The 22,173-nt window shown below is 35.3% G+C and overlaps 3 protein-coding genes across 5 annotated transcripts; 2 read left to right on the top strand and 1 right to left on the bottom strand.

Moving 5' to 3' along the window:
* Positions 1–818: 818 nt before the first annotated feature.
* LOC140983739 (uncharacterized) lies at positions 819–8,171 on the top strand. The gene is made up of 6 exons (XM_073450855.1): positions 819–1,197; positions 1,340–2,236; positions 3,336–4,467; positions 5,205–6,597; positions 6,692–6,772; positions 7,470–8,171. Exons 2-6 carry the CDS (start codon positions 1,510–1,512, stop codon positions 8,064–8,066), a joined length of 3,930 nt encoding a protein of 1,309 aa, XP_073306956.1. The 5' UTR covers positions 819–1,197; positions 1,340–1,509; the 3' UTR covers positions 8,067–8,171.
* Positions 8,172–9,598: 1,427 nt separating this feature from the next.
* On the bottom strand, positions 9,599–11,642 carry LOC140984179 (uncharacterized). Of its 3 annotated transcripts, none has more exons than XM_073451420.1 (3): positions 11,448–11,642; positions 10,861–11,006; positions 9,599–9,969 (listed from the first exon to the last, which is right to left on the bottom strand). In XM_073451420.1, the coding sequence occupies exons 1-3, from the start codon at positions 11,518–11,520 to the stop codon at positions 9,799–9,801; spliced, it is 390 nt and encodes a 129-aa protein (XP_073307521.1). In that variant the 5' UTR covers positions 11,521–11,642; the 3' UTR covers positions 9,599–9,798. The 3 variants fall into 3 exon arrangements, with proteins under 3 accessions (XP_073307521.1, XP_073307520.1, XP_073307522.1); XM_073451419.1 differs by having other exon boundaries at positions 10,861–11,009; positions 11,448–11,638; XM_073451421.1 differs by having other exon boundaries at positions 9,599–9,932; positions 10,861–11,009; positions 11,448–11,638.
* A 5,340-nt stretch (positions 11,643–16,982) lies between these two features.
* On the top strand, positions 16,983–21,584 carry LOC140984249 (RING-H2 finger protein ATL22-like). Its single transcript, XM_073451518.1, has 2 exons — positions 16,983–17,736; positions 20,861–21,584. Exons 1-2 carry the CDS (start codon positions 17,025–17,027, stop codon positions 21,331–21,333), a joined length of 1,185 nt encoding a protein of 394 aa, XP_073307619.1. The 5' UTR covers positions 16,983–17,024; the 3' UTR covers positions 21,334–21,584.
* Positions 21,585–22,173: the final 589 nt, after the last annotated feature.

Here is a 22,173-nt window from a genome sequence, read left to right as displayed (position 1 = left end):
AGGAAGATATCAGTTAGTCTCGCTCTCGCATCTTTAAAAAAGCTTAAACATTTTCAAGCATTCAAGAGCCAAACTGATCAATGTTTCTCAGGACAATTAGATCATTAAGATCGATCTTTTGTGCTTATGTTGTATGGTAAGTCCTGCTGAAGTAGGCAGTTGCAAGTGTTATAATTGTCAAAGTATTTTAGTGAAATCTTTCCACAAGGAATAAATGATGACGTAGGAGTAATTGAAGTATCAGAACATCTAGAAACAAACTCATGTTATTTACATTTAAGTTAGCCTTTTCTTGTTCAACATTTGATATCCTGATTGTCCATTCCTTAAGCCATTTTTGCATCCAAACCTGGTCAATGAGCTTATTTCTACGCAGTGACAAACTGTTGGCTTGTTGATATCCAACTGACAAAAATTTCATTTCAATGTTGCTAACTCAACTAAAATATTTTTAGAATTTGTTGAGCTTATTTGTTCATATTCTCTAAATCAATCTTAAATCATAAAATCGAATCTCCAACTTCTCCTTGCTATAAAACCTTAGCGAGATAAAGTATATAAAACCATTATATGTACTTAAAAATGATTATTTACTCTATTAATTTATTTGAGATAATTAAATTTAAATTTAAATTTATAAATTTTTTTAACATTTTAAACTTGTATCAATCTCGTTTAAATTTTCAAAAACTTAAAATTCGCTCTCACGTTTTTAAATATTAATTGCTTATCAAAAAATAATCACAGCTTATTATATTTTTTCAGCATTTCATAATCATCATCAAAGCACAAGCAATGTCCCCCAACATACTCCCAGGTGTCCGCAGCGGCGTGGCCAGAGCCCTAAGGTCGTAAATAGTCGTACGTTGCAGGGTTATTATGGTCATTCCAGCCTCCTGTTATCCGCGATTCCCCCATACGATTCACGTTTCAATTTACCAAACACCAAGCTTCGCCTCCCGTCTCTCCGTCTCGTGAATTTTCCAATTTGTTCTTCGCGCTTGCTGTCCTCTTGCACGATTCCTTTTCTCTGTAGGATTGATTTTCAGATTACATGCTGGGAAATATATTTTCTTGCTACTGATTGGTGTATTTTCTGATAGATTTTCCCTTTTCTCCTGCTGAATCGAGCGATCTGGGTGGGGGTCAAAGTCTTTTGATTGTCAACAGTTTGATTTTCAGGCACAGGGAACTCAGGTTCTGATTAGAATTTCAAAGGCTATGTCTTTTCTTTGATTAGATTCGACTGTTGGGAAGTTTTGTTTGGATGCCATTCGAATTAAGGTTTCTAGTTTTCTGAATGTGAATTTTTGTTCTCTTTTTTTTTCTTCCTATGCAGTTGTGTGGCGAATTAACTCTCATCACTGTATCCGCTTGATTTTACTTTGTCGGTAAAGGTATTCTGAAATAAAGATTTGGGTGGTTTTGTTGTTGCTTGGCGACAGTGAGAGGGAAAGCTAGCGTTTGTTTGGATTTTGTTTTTGGTGATAGACGAAGGAAGTTACAGTTATGCCCAGGAGTGCGAAGCACAAATCTCATAGACAGAGTAAACACAGTTCGAGGGATTATTCTGATTCTGAAGAGGATGTAAAGATGAAAGACAAAAGCAGTAAAGATGATAACTTGGTTAAGGTCAGCCGGGATTCAGCATATGGTGAGAAGCGCATAGGTTCATCCCAGATTAGAGAAGGGAAGGAAGTTGAAAATATAATCGAGCATGAGAATGGTGGGGCCTCTGAGAATTATTTTTCATCCAAACGGCGGAAAGAGAATTCTAATTTTGGTGTTGGTGGTGACAGGTGGAGTGGGGGTGATAATGAGATAGGGAAAAGTGACAGGGTTATGGTAAACGAAACAACTAAAATGGAAGCCTTTAAAGTGGAATCTAAATCAAACGAATTCATCAATAAAGGTAACAATTCGAGGAACAGGAGTAAAAAGTACGAGAGTGGAAGTACGGGAGAGAAAAATGAGAGTTTGGGATCTGTAGTTGTGGAGGAAGAGGAGGGTAAGAGTAAAACTGAGTCAAAAAGGAAGTCCGAGAGGGATTATTCTGTTCGAAAAGAAGGGAAGGAAAGTGAGGACAAGGATCGCAGTCAGGAGAAGGAGAAGGGTCAGGAGAGGAACCGAGTGGACGAGGCAAAACTAGCAGATGTTGATGTTGCCAAGCGGACGGGGTTGCAGCAGGTGGATCTTATTGTAGAGAGACAGTTGAAACGGGTCCGAGAAAACTCTGGTAAGGTAACTTTTGTAGTGGCATGAACATGTGTGATTGAAAACCCTGATTGTTGGTGTCCCATTATTGAATTTTATCCCTATTATGTGCCTAGTTCTCGTGATAACATTAAGTGGGAACATGATTGGAGCTTTAATTTTTCATTCTATACTTTTTCGTCGATTCCTGACATTGTAACTTTAACCGCTATGCAATTTAGAAGATATGTTTGGTTATTTGATCTTTGTCTTGAATGAATGGGCTTTTTGAGCTCGTGTGTGTACTTTTGAGTTTCTGGAGCATATATTTGGTTATTTGGTCCAATCCAAGTCCTTACCATAGATGAGCCTGGTGTATTTAGATTTGCTTTGCAGACGAGTAACATCGTTTTTCTTTTTCAAATTATGAATGAGCTTATAGTCGGGTGATTCTAGTTGACATTGTTCTGTACTCTTCGGGCCCATTAGCTTCTTAAGATCTCGAAAACCTCTTTTTTTTTTACTTTCCTTTGGGGTTGGCCAAATGCTGCAGTGTTGGGTACCTAATACTATGATGATATAGGATGGTCGTGTCAAATTGATGAACCGGAAGCATGAGAAAAAATTTATTTGGTTTCCACAAATCGTTGCTTTATGTAGTCTTGACATATTCTTGCTCAATCGTTCATTTTTTGTCACATTTTAAAATTGCTTTCTCAGGACTTAAATTGGAGATTTCATTGCATTTTGGTCAAAAACATTATAATTTTTGCTTAATGGTAGATCTTTACTCTCGATTGACAGGCATATTTTGTTCTTGTCGCCATTTCTCCTTGTATATATGCACAATTCATGGCAGGAGAGTTTTTCTTATTCTTCCTGATTGTGGCCTGTTGCTTTGGAGAACGTATCTTATAACCTGCCAGCTGATTTATAATGACTTGTTCTGACTTCTGAGGCTCGAGAAAATCTCTTACAATTCTTTTAGTATATATTTTGGGTTCATCAATCACAGGGTAATGCGAAAATGATTATTTGAGGGTGGTTGCTCCCTGCTGACAATTGTTTTTTGTAGAAGCACTAACCCTGAAAAGGAGTAGGCAGCATTGTAATTGTTAATTTCTTTTTCTTTCTTTTTGCAGATTTTCCTGTACGAGACGAGTCACGGAATTCTGAATTTGAGAAAGAACTAGAGAAGAGGACACGAAGGAGAAGAGAAGGTTCCAGTGATTGGGGTAAACATCATGATGCCTTCAAAGATGGTGAGGAGAGAGGATTCACATCAAGAACTGACCGTGTCAAGGATCTGAAATATAGAGACGAGAAGCACAAAGATGAAATTTATGCAGATAAATGTCATGAAGATAACCACAAAGATGATAGGCAAAGGGATGAAAAATACCACAAAGAAACCAGCAAAGATAATAAATATCGGAGCGACAAGCATAGAACAGATGGTGAGAAAGATGGCAGGCGTCGAGAGGATAGACATCGTGGAGATGATGATAAAGAAAATAGAAATAAAGATGAAAGGCATCGAGAAGATGAAGAGAAAGATACCAAGTGGAGATATGACAAGTATAGGGAGGGCACTGAAAGTGACAGTCGAAATAGGGATGATAGACGCCATGAAGATGGTGAAAGGGATCGCAGACGCAGGGATGATCGATATCGTGAAGATGGTAGCAAAAAGGGTAGACATGGAGATGAAAGATATTATGAAGATGGTGACAAAGATAGACGTGGGAGCAACAGTCATAAAGAAGATTCCAATAGAGATATTAGACACAAGGAAGAAAAGCACCGAGAAGATGTTGAAAGAGAGAGTCGGCATAAAGATAGTAAGCAGGGAAGTGATTTTGATAGAGGGAAGAATCTTAGAGAAGCAAAGTACAGGGATGAAAGAGCCTCTAGGGATCGTTCTGTTGATAAATCTGACCTTAAGCACTCAATTGATGATGTTTATGCTGCTGATTATCATTCTAGAAAATCAAGTGCATACGATTATAGTCCAACCCATGATGAACGAACAGCTAGGAACAGAGATGATCAGGGCATAAAGAGACCTAATGAAAAAGGGGATTTTAATGATATTAAATCCCAAACTACCAATGGTCAAAGATTCGAAGCACAAAAAGGTGGTTCAAAAATAGATTCAACCCCTAATAGGGGGCGGTCTGCATCTAGGAATGCTGATGTAGAGATTAATTCCAGCCATAGTAGAAGGCGCAGTTCACCGAGCTCTAGTTCTCTAGCTCCAAGGGATCGCTACAGGTATGCAATAATTCTTCTAAGACAAAAATATGAAAGCCTTTAAACTATTAACATGAATGGATGGGAGATTTTAGAGGATCAGATTCCCCAACTTGTTTTACTTCGTCCATCTAATATATTGGCTTTCTGTGGTTTCCTCTGATGCCTCTATTAGCTGAATCAAATCTCATGATGCTTTGTTTTACATTGTTTCCATCTAAGATTATATATTTAATCTAATATTGGTGTATTTGTTTTGGTTTTTATTTTTATTGTCATGATGCTTACCTACCACTGATCCTTCTCTATGGTCTTTGTTGCAGTGTCTCTTCTGCTTTCTTATGATTCTGAACTGTATTTTCTAAATGAGGAGGAAAAAGTTTTGGTGTCTTTTTCTGTACTGGGTAGGTTTGTGGTAATGTTAAAACAGTGGTGTTTTTATCCTTCTTAGTGAAGTTTTATGGGTTAGTGAGGGATTGAATTGGTTCTGTATCGGTAGTAATGTTGTTCACTGGTCTTTGGACCAATGGCTGAAATGCTACTCTTCCCATCCTTGATTCCAACTTCGCATTTGACGTTAATTGCCCATTTTTTAACCCTACCACTTCAGAAATTTATGGTTTTTTAGTTCTTGTAATTTGAAATTACTTTTATATTTTTTTCTGATGTTGTAGCCTATGCATCTCTTGAAAAAATTGTGTCATTATCTATACTGTCTGATCAAACACATGTTTAGACATCCTTGTTATTTTCCACAGACTCCCAAAGCAAGATGAGTCCAAGTACAGGGATTATGGTTATGAAGAAAGACATCAGCACAATTTAACTTCTACGAGAGATTATAATAGTGCTATTGGAGGATCTGAGAAGACTTCTTTGTCTTGGTCAAAGGAGAAACAAGTTCAAAAAGAAGATGGCCATTTAGGAGGTTTTGGTGAAAGATGTTTGAAATCAGATAGTCGCTCATCACCCACCCAACTTACAGAAAAATCTCCTCCAACCAGTATTGATCGGAGACAATTTAGTAGGTCTGATGTCAGGCGGAGTATTGATGTTGAAGAATCGACTCAGAGGAGTGGTGGTTCCCGAGATGTGAATGAATACTCTGGTAAGGAAGGTAGGGGACGGCATGAGTCGGTCATGGATATGTTTCCTGGCAATGAACTTTCACAAGCTGATGCTGATACTGTGTCCGGGTCTTCTCCTTTTATGAGAAACAGACATTTATCTGGCAGTTCTAAGTCTTTTCCACCTCCTCCCCACTTTCGGACAGGGGTGGAGAGCCCATTGATAGGTTCTGGTGAAGATGACAGTAGATTTAAGTCAAACAGTCGTCATAGAAGGAGTGGTGATCCTAACATGGGAAGAGCGCATGGAAATGCTTGGAGAGGTGTTCCAAGCTGGCCTTCTCCTGTTGTGAATGGCTTCATGCCTTTCCCTCATGCTCCTCCTCCTGTTAATTTTCATTCGGTGATGCAGCCGTTTCAAACGCCATTGTTTGGCATCAGACCATCAGTGGACACAAACCATTCTGCTCCTTTCCATATGCGAAATACTGAAATATTTTCTGGCCCTGGACGCCCAATGGGATGGCGCAATCCTGTTGACGACCACTTTCCTCCGTTGCATGCTTGGGATGCACGTAATGCTTCCTTGAGGGATGAATCTCACATTTATGGAAGGCCAGGTTGGGACCATTCTAGAAACCTGCCTGATGGACAAGGATGGGATACAACTGGAGATTTGTGGAAGGGGCCAAATAGAACTGTAAGTTTGGAGATGTCATCTTCTGAGCTAGAGAATAATTTTACACAGAATGCAGACGAAGTATCAGCTTCTCAGTCCATTCGGCAGGTGTGGAATGAACAAACTTTTCCTGGCCAGCAGGCAGAGAGCAATGATGTCAATCAATCGAACTATGGCTCTGAAAATAATGCTGTTAAGACTCCCCAAATTATTCCAGAGGACACTGGTGATGCTGCTAAAATATCAAAGAAGGATGATGTGCTGCTTTGCCATGTTTACCTTTCAAAGCTTGACATTTCTGCGGATCTTACTGAACCTGATTTATTTAATCAGTGCTCAGGATTCTGTAATATGGACCAGATCATTGTTTCTGATATAGATGATTCTAAAATATTGTTCATTGAGGTAAAATTGTATATCAAATGATGCACGCCATCTTCATGTTCTGCTCGGATTATTTAATTTAAAATTTGATATATTTTCCTTTTTTGTACGACAGGAAGCTGGAGAAGCCAGAGTGGAATCTCACCAAATTTTGAGATATTTCCTGCCTACGCCGAAGGATGATTCTGTTTTCATGGTATAGTTTGGTGCGTTTGTTATTGATGTAAATGCACACATAATATCTTATCCACAGAAGATCATTATATGATAATGCTCGTGTAAATTATTCATTTCACACATGCATTGATGACCCCTACTAGTGCAGAAAGGTGGACTCTGTCTTATGCAAGTTTATCACTGTAATAAAACAGTAAGTTTGGTGCCAAATTTGTGTGCATATTTATCACGTAATAAATGCATGTAATTATGTTTTTCTTTAAATCACGGCTAGAGCTTTTGGTCTCATCTGCTAGGAGGTGTCCACAGAAGGAAAGACCAATAGCTGAGCATCATTAGTTTCGTTGGATTGGTTTTGTTCTGCATAAATAATATAGTCACATATTCTTTTACTGACAAGCTGGGGGCAAAAGCAATTGTTTGTGGTACTCTCTTGGGAATATTTGCTCTCATATTGATTCTGTTGGTCAAAAGCAACTGTTTGTGGTACTCTCTTGGGAATATCTGTTCGCCTATTTATTCTGTTGGTTACCTTTGTTTGATCCCATATATTTTTTAAATTTTGCCAATATTTAAGACACTGATTCATTGTTTTTTTCTAAAAGATATACTTTCCTTGTTCTGGCAATTTGGTTTGATACAAAGTGGAGCACATTTGATCTCGTTATTTTTTTGTATCCTTTGTCATCTTGCTGATTTTGACCCTCGTGTTCTAGAGAGCAATGTCTCTGTATGAAAGGCAGAAGGATAGCTTTGATAAAGTTGTGGCTAGGGAGAAATTCTCAATTCCTGAGTCCCATCAAGAGGGTCCGGACGCAGAAGACAATACAGCCGAGAAGCAATCTTCTGTTGGTGACATTCTAAGTGCCGAGGATGGCCCTGCCCTTGTCAACACTGATGTATATGTTAATCCTATGAATACTTTGCTAAAAGTAGAAGGTTGCACTGAAGCCACCCATGAGAAGCCCATTCTACCAGTTGCTGTCGCAATGGTAAAATCCGAAGAGCCAGTTTCCACCTTAGAGATCTTCAACATGCAGGTTGATCTGGCATCCAACCTTGTTCTGCAGGACCATATTGTTCAGGAGAAGCATCTGCCTGTGGGAAGCGACAATGGATTGGATACTAGTTTACCTGCAAACATGGAAAATGACGGTAACATTGAAGAACTGAATTTGGATGGTACTGAATGTGTTACTTTACTTAATTCTGATTTGTTTTCAGAGGTATCTGAGGCAATGATGCCGGAGTCTTTGGTGTCTGGGTCAGTAAATTTAAGTCGGATACATCATTCTCCAGAAAGTACACATTGAGACAGATTTATATTCTTATGTTTTTGAACTGCCTATCCTATTTTCTTTTCGTATCATCTCTTCTCTTCTTGTTTATTTACTTCAATAAATATTACTTTCATGTTCTGTACTATTGTTTTGTCAAAGTTTCTCGGGTTAGAAGGGAAACGAAGTTCCCTCGGTTTCAATCTCTTACTTGGACTGAAATCATAAACAATCGGCGCCGAATGTCACCATCTCCCATCTCCCATCTCCTTCAGAATGTTGATCGTTGAAGTTCTTGTTGATATCAGGTACGTTCTTCAAAAATCATTTCATAAGTTGGTCTATTTTTTCTTCTGTATTGGGGGACTTGGGTTGCCTGGATTCGAGGACAGGGACAAGTTGTATATGACTATATATCTTAACGTTAAAATTCAATAAAGATCTTGCATTCCGCCGTTTTAAAGAACCAACTCATCAAATTGTGGGGAAAAATTCATCAAAAATATGTAGAAAAAATACTTACAAACATAGTACAGTGAGCATATGTTCAGCTGATATAATGTTCATGTTTAGTTTTAGTTTTCGAATCAAGAATTTCGATTTCATTATTTAATTTTTGTATTTCGGATATCTTGGAATTTTATAAATTTTTTATCTTTTTATTCATATTTAAAATTTTGTTTTGTTTTGTTTTTTTTATTTAGTATTATTAACTCGTTATTCAACTTTAGTTTCTTCCCAAGTATTTAAATTGGCAGGTGAAAAATATCGTGAGTGGTAGATTGGTTAATTTGCTATTGCCATAAATAATTACGGTTATCATCCTTCATCAATTGGTTATCTTACATTACGACCTCGTACACAAATATTTGGCACTCATTATTTGCCAAATTTTGAAATCCTAATCCTTTGGTTTATTTCCATGAATCCAGTTTTTAGTGCTCAAAATAAAATGATTTTATCACTTCATTTTTAATAATTTTCTAAGAAATATGTTCTTACCAAATTTTATATTCATGTTATAGCTTAACTAAATACATAACATCCTAAAAATTTAACTATTATGCTCCTAAGCGTCGTTTTCACAAATATAATTTAACTATATGTGTTACTGACAATTTTTATTTATAATAAATAATCAATCAATGAAATTGTCAAACATGTAATTAATTATTATTAATATCCACTTGCTCTTATTATTATTATTATTNTCTCAATTCTTCGTATTCTCTCAAAGCTTACTTGGCAAAATTCGAGTCAATTTTTAATCTGCAATTCTTCATGATTCTTCACAAATCCCAACTTCTTATATGCACCTCTGCTGCTCCAATTAAAGAAGGCAAGAGTAGAAAAGAAGCCCATCAAAGAGAATAAAACATAGTCCGAATAAAATGCCCTGTTTATATCAAGTAAAACCCCCCTTTGGTGGCGTTCGACGATGATAGATTTAGAGTGGAAAACATTAAATCATATTTAAAAATTTCCTCACTGAAGAAAAACCCTTTTGGTTGCCTGTCTTCGAATTGCACTCTCATGGTTAAACTAAACAGAATAAAATATGCACCAGGTTATAGCTTATAAAGAAACTGATTTAAGAACACACTAATGTAACCATGTCTTCGGAAGAATACAAGTGTATTGCCGCTCAAAGCAATAATACAAGCCACATTAAAGAAACACACTCAAAATTCAGCAGCGTCGATTCATATTCGGAACACACGATATTTTATGTGGAGAGTCAGTGAGTCCATCTAAGACGCAAGACAATTCAAAATATTTGCTCAGTTAATATGGGTGGGAAAAAACGAACTTCATTCGAAGTCAGTGATGGCTGTTGAAAATAATCCATGAGTCTCCCTGTATCAGCAATGCTCTGCTCGAGGGTCAGACACAGCCACCCAACTGTCCAAAGAGAGAACAACCGATTAACAATTGGGATCTGGAAACAGAGAAGATACTGAAGTCTTAAAAACACAATTTATTTGAGAAAAGATAACCAAAACATGATTTATCGGCTGTCGAGACCAATCCAACACTTGCTCAGGAGTCAGGGGAAGTGGTACACGTGGGATGATTTTTTTCCTCTGTGATTCTCTCTTTTATCATTTACGATATCTCGCAAAAAATTTGACATTTTGTATTGTTGAGTCTAGGCACAAGATATTAGGCGATGCTAACACTTATCCAAGTGAGACGCTAAAGAATAACAAGTTAAAATTTTGTAACGAATTTCACCAAATATCATCCAGCATATGCATTAATGGCTATTGAATGACATCGGACAAATATTCATCATTATGTAAGCAAAAATGAACAATTATCACCTATTTTTCAACTTGGATCCACCATCGCTACATTATACATGCACTTTAAAGGCGCTTTGGAGCAAGGCTCGTGCTTTCTCGCCAAGGCACACGCTTTATCGAATGGTTGCACCTTGGTTTATATCTATGTGCAAAGATTGAGTCTATTTGCAAACCTTGTTGGCTTTCAATGATTATTGTATTGACTAGGGCAGAAAGAAATTAAATTCATCGAAACGCTCTAAAAAGTAATTTAACATGAGCATTCAAGCCATGCTCATATAGGACCTCAAACATATGCAACTCTTCAGAACAGCTTCGATATAACACAGATTTAAAAGAATGTCGAACAGAACACCAAACATTAATATATACACTTAAGGAAACAAATCAATAGTGGATTAAAAATGGACAACGAAATTATTTAAGGCCCAGGAAAAAAACTACATAAATAGTAGGTCACAAATAACTAAAGATGAAAAACAAAATCATCAACCTCAATTTTCAAATCAGTCGTTCTTACATACCATGATAATTTCAATCTCCTCTTGAGACACCGGCGTCCTTTTTGGTTGATCAGAAGCCTTTCCTCCCACAGACATGTTGGACGGAGACCTTGAGAAAAATGACTGCCCAACAGCTTCATTTGTAGCCATCTCTTGATGCTGGGATGCTGCTGTTTAGATAGGATGGATCAAGAATGTTTGAAAAAGAGTAGAACAATCAACTGCTTGGCATCAATTAAATATACAAACATAAACTAAACACCAAGACTGATGCAACACGTAGTTGATGAATCTTGTCATGTATTTCCCAGTCAATTAACAAAAACTATTGGCGACAGCTACACAAGGGCATGGTTGGCAACAAACTGATGTTTCCTGCGGAGACAACGCGGGAGGACACGATTCACGAAAATCAAAATCACAGGCATCTCTGTAATTTCGACTAGAGAATTTAGGGTTTAATATTAATCAAATTAAAGATCACACAGGGACAATTACGTCAGGGATGACCACATAAGAACATAGATTAACGATGAGGCTAATCTCAATCAAATCATAAACATCTTATTCACCAAGAATGAAACAGATTCAAGCGGCAAGAGCATTACCAGAAGCTTTGGGGTGCCGCTGAGGGAACTTGATGCGTGGAATCCTCTTCATCGCCTGCCCTGCGCCGCCCATTTTGAAACCTGTGCGCTCTTGAACTTGAAGAATCTCGTGAAAGAAGAATGGCTGAAATTTTTTGTGAACTTTGTTGATTTGAAAGATATTATTTTGTTCCAACTCTGCCAAGGAGTATAAATTAACTTTATTGCAAAACTATTCTGATACCAATTTATTTACGAGATCAAATCCATCCATCCAAATATAATATTATTATTTTTAAAATCAAATTTATTGATCCAAACACAATATTAATAATTTCATCGTGTTTTAGACTTAGCTAAATGAATCCAACTCGGAATAAAATATGAAATGATTAGAATTTCGAAATAAAATTTTGAACGAATCGAGCTCAAAGCAAAATTTTGTATTTGAACAAAAGTTGAACCAATTTTTATTGGTTTTATTGTTTAGAGTTTGGGTAAACTGTCGACCAATAATAAACTCAAGTTGCTTGTCAATCCATGTGTCAGCAATTGTGTGTGCTTAGACCCTCTTTCTTCTACTTTCTTTGTTTGAGATCAGAAAAATAAATAAGGTGAAATGTCGTTTGTCGATTGAATTAAGTTATCAAAAATTGTATATATGGATTTGAATGTTCTTTTTCTTTCGAGTTAGTTTTTGGATTGAGTTAAATTCGAATTTCAATCTTAACATCGTATCAGAGACAGGTTCCGATACTCGTCCAGACTCATCCTCATGTGTTAGACTATTCTATGAGTTACCGATGTATATTTCATACTTCAAATGTTCATTCTTAAGCGTGAAGGGTATGTTAAATATCTCATATCGGTTAGAGTAAGTTTTTGAAAGTTGTATATATAGATTTGACAATCAATCTTTTAAGTTAAGTTTTAAGATTGAATTAGATCTAAATCTTAACCAGTAATTTAGCTTTGTTTTCATTTGAAGAAAGTCATATACAAATTTTTCTTCTCCATTTTTATTTTAGTCATTTCTCTCCACTGTCAATGGTGTCCGAAATTGCCGGATAAATCTAGCATTTTTGTAAATATTGTTTTCTCAATGCCGACCTTTATCTCTCCACAAGAACTAGCTCCTCGTTTACGTCGAACAAGTGAACACTCAAAGCAGCTAGATCTTTTCATTTAGATGATCATTATTGGATAAATCTTTTGGTAGGTTTTTTTTTATTTTTTATTTTGAGAAATCTCGAGATAGAAATACGTGAACCAAATGGCTACGAAAAACTAGTCGAGACAAGAGTTTGACTTTTTTTCCTTAAAACGATGTTGTCTCACTCCGGTGCTCACGGTTGTTGGCAATTCGTTTCCCAAAATACAACAACTATGTCTTCAAAATAGTAGCACTACAAATTTTAAAGCCACACGAACTTGAAATGTTTAGGATGCTATCATGATGATATGCAAACTTTCTAATTTCGAATTCTAAACGTTAAACTTAAAAATTCAATTAATAGTTTAAATCTTGCAAAACTTAGATTTAAGAGCATATGTTTAAAAAAACTCAAAACTAGAAGACAACTCTCGAATTTAATATCAAAGTTCGAATTTAAGCGTATAAACTTAGAAAATCGAAACTCAAGATTTTATATCTTGAAAATTTGAACTTTAAGCGCTAATGCTTAAAAATTCGTATATAGAACTAAACTAGAAGAAAAATGAGAAGAAGAGAAATTGATGTGTTCAACCATCAAATCATCTATCAATATCATGCTCACCTGCATCGATCACACCTAGTGAGTCTATTGAGTCGACAAACCTTAATCATGATAGCAAGTAATGCATATACATTCACATGCAACAGTAAAAACACTTGTAAGAAAATAGCTTTTCATGAACATAAACCTTAAACATTTTCATTTCATCATATACTTTTTCATTTTCATCATATACGTATATGTTTTCCTTTTTTATTGAATTCAAATCCTCAATTGTGACTTTCGTTTTAGATGTAGGTCGATGGATCCATCTATATATTAACCCGATACCGGACGGCGGGGACATCAGCGACACTCTCACCCGTCAACTGAGCCTTGGCCTTACATATCATTGTATCATTGTATTAGTCACAATCAATTCACCTCCTTCAACATTTCATATTTCCATCACTTATAAAAATTCATGCATGTATACATCATTTTTCTTTTAAACCAAGCATGCAACATGTCTTTTTGCATTAACGTTTTATCCTCTGAAACCCTAGCTTTCCAAATTTATCCTTAGACCTTAAAATGACGACCCAAATCAATCCAAACTTAACACATCACCTTAATATACACCAATAAATATTTCTTAGACGTAAACATAAGCTCCTCGACTAATTTTCTAATTCGTTTTTGAACTTAGACGTACATCTCGGTTTTAACTCGTATAAACTCGAAATTTAACCATACTTTATCAAACTTGAACCATAGCTTAATAAAAACTAGCTATACCATATACAATCCAAATCAAGCCAATTAAGACCCATAGACCAGCCTAGTAAAATTCTGAAATTTTCTGCACAAAACCCTAGCCCTAATTGGTTTGATCCCTAGATTGCCTCGACTCCAGCCCCATAGCCACCATGTCCAGCCCCTAGTTACCCATCCTAGGACCACGAACAAGCCCTTAGAAACCTCCTGGAACAATCTCTACTGCCCTTGCACACGCAGCCTTCAAAACTGCAACCCCCCAAGTCACGTGTGGCCCCAAGCTCACGTGATCACCCTAGCTATCGGACCAACAATCGTACAGCCACCCTAGGACCATCACATAGCCCCCTTAGGTCTCCTGGTCACGCCCTAACAGCAGCTAAGGTCGTGCCCTTGTTGAAACACAAGTCGTGCCCTAACATGCCCTTAAACCCTAGGTTTTCGTTCAGCAATTCCCTAGTTCTTGTCCAGCCCTTAGCCATGTCTCTTGTGACCCTTAAACCTACTGAAAACGTCCCATATGATGCCCCCTACCATGGCAGCCACTTTGTGTAATGTTTACATAAGTTTTGTATCACAAAAACACAAGTTTTATGCATGTATAGCCATAAAAACGAAAATATACCATGTTGATCATATTTTTGCATGCAAGCATGTATCAAAGCATATACTATGGTGTGAAGGATGAGAAAAGAGAGATTAAAGCGTGCTTTTGCATATTTTACGCACAAAAAACAACTTGCGTGCGAGGAACGTTGGCGGAGAGAAGACCTTGCTGAATTTTCCCTCCAGAATTTTGTGACTTTCCTCTCAAACTCTCATGTAGTGTGTGTTGCTGATGGAGAAAAAGAGTCCTAGTATTATTAGGTGAAGTGCGCGTGTGATGTGTGTGTATGGAGAGGGTTTTTGGATTTTTATTTTAATAAAAACACATGGTGTAAGTTTAGGCTCATTAACCTAATATAATAGGTCCATTAAGCCCATTATATAATATTTAAAATATTTTGTTTGAATAAAATTTTTTAAAATGTTAGCTGAGTTCCCAAAAAGTCATTATTTTCGTCAAAAATCGAATACCGATTTAAAATACGAAACGGCTCTTAAAAACACCTTAAAAGTTGTCATTTTTGAAAATATACATTAAAGCATACCACATATTAAATAATTAAAAATAATCATTCAATAAAATTATTTTTCCTTTACAGTCCCTAGTCTCCGTTCTTCGATTGCGTCTCGAATAACCTTTAGAACACAGTTTTTAAGCATTCTAGTATAAACTATATTTTAAACATGTAAACATGCCTACCATAATCAATTTAAGCAATTAAAACAATTTAATTAAAATACATAAGAAATTTGATAAATTACATGTATGTGGTTCACGTGAACCTTCATATTTTCGGGACATTGCAGTAAATCTCTAGTGCAACTTCTTCAATATGAGGTTATCTAGGTTGGATTGAGACTCCTTGATTCCCTTATCAACATTTCCTCTTCTTTGACTACGTAGCTCATGTCCCACAAGCTTTTCTAATTTTGTTTGCATAATTTTTAGATGATACAGGCGTGTCAGGTGCTACAAGCACAGTGAAAATAATGAAAATCTAACTTAAATGAAATCAAATAATATGAATCTCAAACGTGACTGTTAGTTATAGTGCCCTGACCTAAATCTATTCACCAAAATAAAAGAAATCGATGCAAATGACATTGTAAATTGAAGAAAATAAATTTCAAACATGATTTTATTTTCACAAATCACTAAAAAATTCGCAATATGTAAATTAAAATAAAACTTGCTGGAATTTTTTTGCTGAATTGAATATGTTGAGTTGTGTGTCCTCCAATCTGTCGATGTTCCTTATTTTTTTCTCAGTTTGAGCGGTTCTCCCAGTCTCCTCACTACCCATGATCTTTTTTTACGATCTCGTCCATGATTTGCATGCTACTTGACTTATTCAAACCATTTGAATTATTGATGGAATTCTTCCAATCTTCTCGCTATTCCCAAATTTTTGGAGTTGACCTGATTAATTTTGACTTAAATTTATTGTTGGTGGAAATTAAACAACTAGATTTCTAATTGCTTCGAACAATTGAAGTTCGAAATCCATTCTTATTATATAAAAATAAAATTGAAATTTTAGCTAAAGTATTTTAAATCCATAAATATTTTAAAAAAATTTAAGTTGTTTTTTTTTACTAGAATTTGAAATCAACTAAGCATTATATCCTTTCACTCAACGACCGTATAATTAAAAATTATCATAATTCTACAACAACTATCAATAGTTCACACTACATGTACAGACTGATTGGACGTTTGCTTTAGGTATTACAACCATCAAGTATTTTCCTATATGTTTCTATAAAAAGATATAATAAATAACAAATAGTATGATTTAAATATTTTAAATTAAACAATAGAATTTGATCTTTATTATATTTTGAGTAATTATTCTCTCTCAATAGTTATCTCGCGATAATTATATCATCTTACAATTTACGATAATCAAACATGTGATTTTAGTTCCGATAATAACCATAAGATGAAGTTCTCATCGTTATATTTCTAGCTATCGATTTAGTTAAAGTGGCAAGTTAGGTTTATTAATCTACCTAATAAACATATATAATCTAGCAATATTAGTCACCCTTAATTTTTATCATTAAATTTCATATTTCAAAAAATAAATTCATTACAAGGAACATTTGCTTTAATATGCATACCATCAAAAGTTAAGCTCTCGATTTATCGAGTCGGGTTCGAACTTCATGACTAATTTTGTTAATATTAAATTAAACAAAACATATCTATTCAAAGTCAACTTGATTTTGTTCTAACATGATTCGCATAATTTTAATCTAATTAAATGACTTACTTCCTAAATCATATTTAGGCACACACCATGTCAAATAAGCCAATGTTTTCATTACTAAATAAACATTATACATCAAAACATTTTTTTTTCAAATTGTAAATATCGATAAATTTGACTTATCTCATATATAAAAATTCGTTATTATGAAAAAACCTACTCACATAATAATAATAATAATAATAATAATAATAACCCAATTTATATAATATTATGCCATTTTAGGAGACTCGATCCCAAGAAGAATGGAAACCATTGCAAAATCCTTCGTACTTTCTACTTCCTTCTTCACTTTCTTCTCCATCTTAGCTCAATCATTCGATCCATGCCAAACGGCGACCTGCGACGCCTCCGTCGACCTGGAAGTCCGGTTCCCATTCCGGCTCGTGAATCGGCAGCCCGCCGGTTGTGGGTACCCGGGTTTTGACCTCTACTGCGACGGCAAGAACCGGACGATTTTGAATCTTCCTCGGTCGGGCGAATTCAGAGTGGACTACATTGACTACAGCACGCAGGCCCTTTTGATCAACGACCCGAATTCCTGTCTCCCTAATCGGATCTTGAACTTCAGCCTGTCGGGTTCCCCGTTCGCCAGAGCTTTCGCGAGGAGATATACTTTCTTCAACTGCTCTTCCAGATTGATGAACTACAGCTCGTCGTATTCGTATCCTTTCGTGCTGTTGGATTGTCTGAGCGGGAGGAACTACACGATCGTGGCGGCTAGGTCCCGGTTGTCGGCTTCCGATGTGCCGCCGTCGTGCCGGGGTGTTGCGAGCGTCTTGGTCCCGCTGCAGTGGTCTACCTCGCCGTTTTATTGGAAGTCGCCGGATTTGACGGAAGATCTGGAGCTGGTTTGGAGGCAGCCCGATTGCTGGGATTGCGAGAATCGGGGCCGGTTATGCGGGTATATAGGCGGCTCGGGTCGTCAAATCGGGTGCTCCAGTTCTTCCCGATCGGGTGAGTTCTTTGATTAAGAAATATATCATATTCATGCTCCACTTTTTATTATATTTAATTATATAAATATACATGCCTTGATAATTTTAATTATATAAAGATTTGCTTATCAAATAATAAAAATAAAAATTAAGAGTTAATTATTTTATATATATATTTGGGTTTACATTTTTAAAATTTTTTTTGCTTTTTTAATAAATAAGACTAAAAAAACATGAAATCAATGGATTAAAAATATTTTTAAAACAAATAGTGTTGGTTACGAAAGAGATTTCTCTTAATAAAAACAGTTAAAAAAAGTATGACTTATTTAAATATATTTTAAAATTATATATTCTATATTCATACTCGTCTATAGCATAGAAAACAATTTTATTTTTTATGAATGTAAGTAAATTTCTAGGGTTCGAATCGAACAAGTTAATTTTTTTTGGTATGTACTTGTTTGAAGGTATGGAGAAAACGAATTAATTAATTTAGTCAAAAATTTGTGTGAGACGGTCTCAAGGGTCGTATTTTGTGAGACAAATATCTTATTTGGGTTGTCCGTAAAAAGTATTACTTTTTATGCTAAGAGTATTACTTTTATTGTGAATATCGGTAGAGTTGACCCGTCTCACATATAAAGATCCTTGAGACCGTCTTACAAAGACCTACTCATTAATTTATTATTGACTTCACTTATGGCTACTACGTGTATTGTGAAAGAATAAATAAATATATCATATATGTGGGTAGTCACCAAATTAGACCAAGACTTCATGATTTGAGCTTGCAACTTTGATGTTTACGGATAAAAGAAAATTTTATGATCTAGAATAAAAAAAATCACAAAAACTGATATGGTTTTACATGTCAATTTTATGAGACAGATATTTTGTTTGGGTTATCTATGAATAATATTATTTTTTATGTCAGAATTATTACATATTTTTGTAAATATGAGCAGAGTTAATTCATCACACGAATAAAAAACCGTGAGACAGTCTAACAAGAAATCGACTAAAAAATAATTGTGTATCAACTACCATATATTCGGAATGAATCCTTTCTGTTAAAAGTAAAAATTTACGGTAAAAAATAAAAATCTCAAACTCACAAAATATATCAAATTACACACTTTATAAAATTTTCTCTCTACTCAATTGTGATTTTTTTCACAAATTAAGAGATCTATTTATAGAATTTTTTTGGAAATAATCCAAAAATAAATATATCATTACATACATCTTTACACACTAATTTTCAATATTTACAACTCTTATTTTCAACATTCAAATATTTCAACTCTTGTTTTTCAACATTCAATAATTCTTTATTTTCAACGCTCCCCCTTGTAATGATGATCATGATACAATGATTGTCTTCAATACGTGTTTTTATACTGCCTCGTTAAAAAGCTTACTAGTAAAAACTCATTGGGATAAAAACCATAGTAATGGAAAAAGAGTGCAGTCACGTAAACTCCCCCTCATGTTAACTCGAACGATTTTTCACAAATTTCGTAGATTGCGCATCCCAATGTTATATATATGCTTTCTGAATATTTTCGTAGGAAGTGTCTTTGTGAAGAGATCTGATGAGTTTTTACTTGATTGAATGTAACGAATATCAATATCTTTATTCTTCTCAAGTTCTTGGTGAATGCGAAAAACTTAGGGGGGAATATGTATAGTTCTGTCGCTTTTTATGTATCCTTCTTTCATTTGAGCAACACATGCATCATTATCTTCGTATAGTATCACATGCTTCTTGCCAAATGATAATCCACATGAGATTTGGATATGTTCGGTCATTGACTTTAGCCACACACATTCACGACTTGCTTCATGTAGTGCAATAATCTCGGCATGATTTGATGCAGTTGTTACAAGTGTTTGTTTATGTGAACGTCAAGAAATTATAGTGTCTCCACGAGTAAATACATATCCGATTTGGGAACGTGACTTGTGTGGATCAGATAAGTACCCAGCATCAGCATAACCAATTATACTTTGATTGATATCTTTTGAATACAAAAGTCCCAAGCCTGTCGTTCTTCGTAGATAATGGAATATATGTTTAATTTCGTTCCAGTGTCTCTTTGTTGGATATGAGCTAAATATTGTCAATAAATTTACAGCAAAAGATATATCAGGTCTTGTACAATTTGCAAGATTCATAAGGGCACCGATAACACTTAGATGTATGGAATGAATCTTTTTCTATGTTTAATGATCTAACACCCGTGGGAGTACTTAAATGATTTGATTTATCTATATTAAAACGTTTAAGGACCTTTTCTGTATAATTTGAATGGTGAATAAATATTCCACATTCTCCGTGTTCAATTTGCAAACCCAGACAATACTTTGTTTTTCCAAGGTCCTTCATTTCAAATTCTTCCTTCAAATACGACACAACTTCTTGAATTTCCTTATTCGTTCCAATGATGTTTATATCATCAACATATACAGCAATAATTACACATTCGGATGATTTCTTAATGAAAACGCAAGGGCATATTGAATTGTTTACATATCTCTTTTTCATTGAGTGTTGACTTAGCCGATTATACCACATTCGACCCGATTGCTTTAACCCATATAATAATCTTTGCAATTTCACAAAATAACATTCTCGGGGTTTTGAACTTTGTGCTTCAAGCATCTTAAATCTTTCAGGGATTTTCATATATATATTACTATCAAGTGATCCATATAAGTAAGCTGTAACAACATCCATAAGACGCATTTCTAAATTTTCAGATACTGCNATTTCGGTAAAAAGTTAAAATCTCAAACTCACAAAATATATTAAACTATACACTTTATAAAATTTTCTCTCTACTCAATTGTGATTTTTTTCACAAATTGAGAGAACTGTTTATAGAATTTTTTTGGAAATAATCCAAAAATAAATATATCATTACATACATCATTACACACTAATTTTCAATGTTTACAACTTTTATTTTCAACATTCAAATATTTTTAACTCTTATTTTTCAACATTCAATAATTCTTTATTTTCAACACTTTCTAATATTTTATATCAATACATATTTTCTTTCTTTATTTAAAAGTATATTTTATTTTATATATCAAACTAACTGATGATGTGTATACCACAATAATATGCGTAGGGCTTCCAAGAAGTGCCAAATATGGGATCATATTCGGAATAGGAATACCGGGACTACTATGCATAATCGGGCTAGCGAAATACTCCTTCGGCATGATCAAGGCTCGGAGTCGTCCTAACTCTGACCTTTCGGCCTCCACAACACCCGAACCCCAATCAGTGGTCCGAGCCATTGTTGGTCTGGACATGTCCACCATCGCTTCGTATCCCAAGATCGTGTTGGGTGAAAGTGGTCGGCTCCCGGAACCCGCCGATGGCATATGTCCGATTTGTTTGTGTGACTACCAACCTAAAGAGGGGTTGAGGAGTATACCGGAGTGCAATCACTATTTCCATGTTGGGTGTATAGATGAGTGGCTTAAGCTCAATGGGAGTTGCCCTTTGTGTAGGAACTCGCCTCCGACCCCAACCGCGACCCCTACTTCCATGGTGCCATCATCGTCTTCGCAGTCCACACCTTCAAATCACCATTAAAATCGACAAAAAGAAAGAAATAAATAAATAAACTCGGATTATATTAGGTATACGCCAATTTTTTTCCTCGTCAATTTTAATATAAATATTTATATACCAGTGGAATAATTAGATGTAAGATTGAATTCAAAATTTAGACACAGAGCCATTAGTCGAGGCTTATAGGTTTTGTAAATTGTAATGTGTATTGTTTAGATATGAGACTTGTTTGTGTAAATTCAGAACCATATATACAGGGATACATTGGAGTTCCATCTTTGCCCATTTCAATATGTTGGATGTGTAAATTGAACTAAAGTATTTGGTTTCAAATTTTATTTATTTATTTTATATTCAATGTCTATATTAAAGTTTTTGTGTATATTTTTCAAATTAGATACCCTGAAGCTCTTCAATTTTGTTTGTTTTTTCAAACTCCTAATTTTTAACATGTCCTACGTGGACAAGCGTCCGCGCTTGCAAAGCGCGGACACTGGTCCATGTATGCAGGGTCCGTGCTTCGTATATTGTAAATTTTTTTTTGTTGAGATTATCACCTTCCACATGGCTCTGCTCCATTCGACCGCCTCTTATCTGTTGGATTCCTTCTTCTTTCCTTCTCTTTTCTTTCCCGTCTCATTTTTGCATTTTCAGATTCTCATTTACTCTCTGAAAAATTTTTGAGACGAAGTTGAGAAGATCTACAACATATTTCAGAATGGCAGATAATCGAAATCCAGAAGATCCCAGTGTCCTCTATTTACAAGCTACACATATGTCATCAAAAGTTTCTTCGTTGACCGTCGATGATATTGTGAAAGTGAAGAGGTCAGACAATTTGATTTGGAAGTTATATACTGA

This window comes from Primulina huaijiensis, chromosome 9 (genome assembly GCF_012295235.1).
Source record: "Primulina huaijiensis isolate GDHJ02 chromosome 9, ASM1229523v2, whole genome shotgun sequence".
In the NCBI taxonomy this organism is placed as follows: Eukaryota; Viridiplantae; Streptophyta; class Magnoliopsida; order Lamiales; family Gesneriaceae; genus Primulina; species Primulina huaijiensis.
Note: the sequence above shows the minus strand (reverse complement) of the source record. Positions and strands in the feature narration are given on the sequence as shown.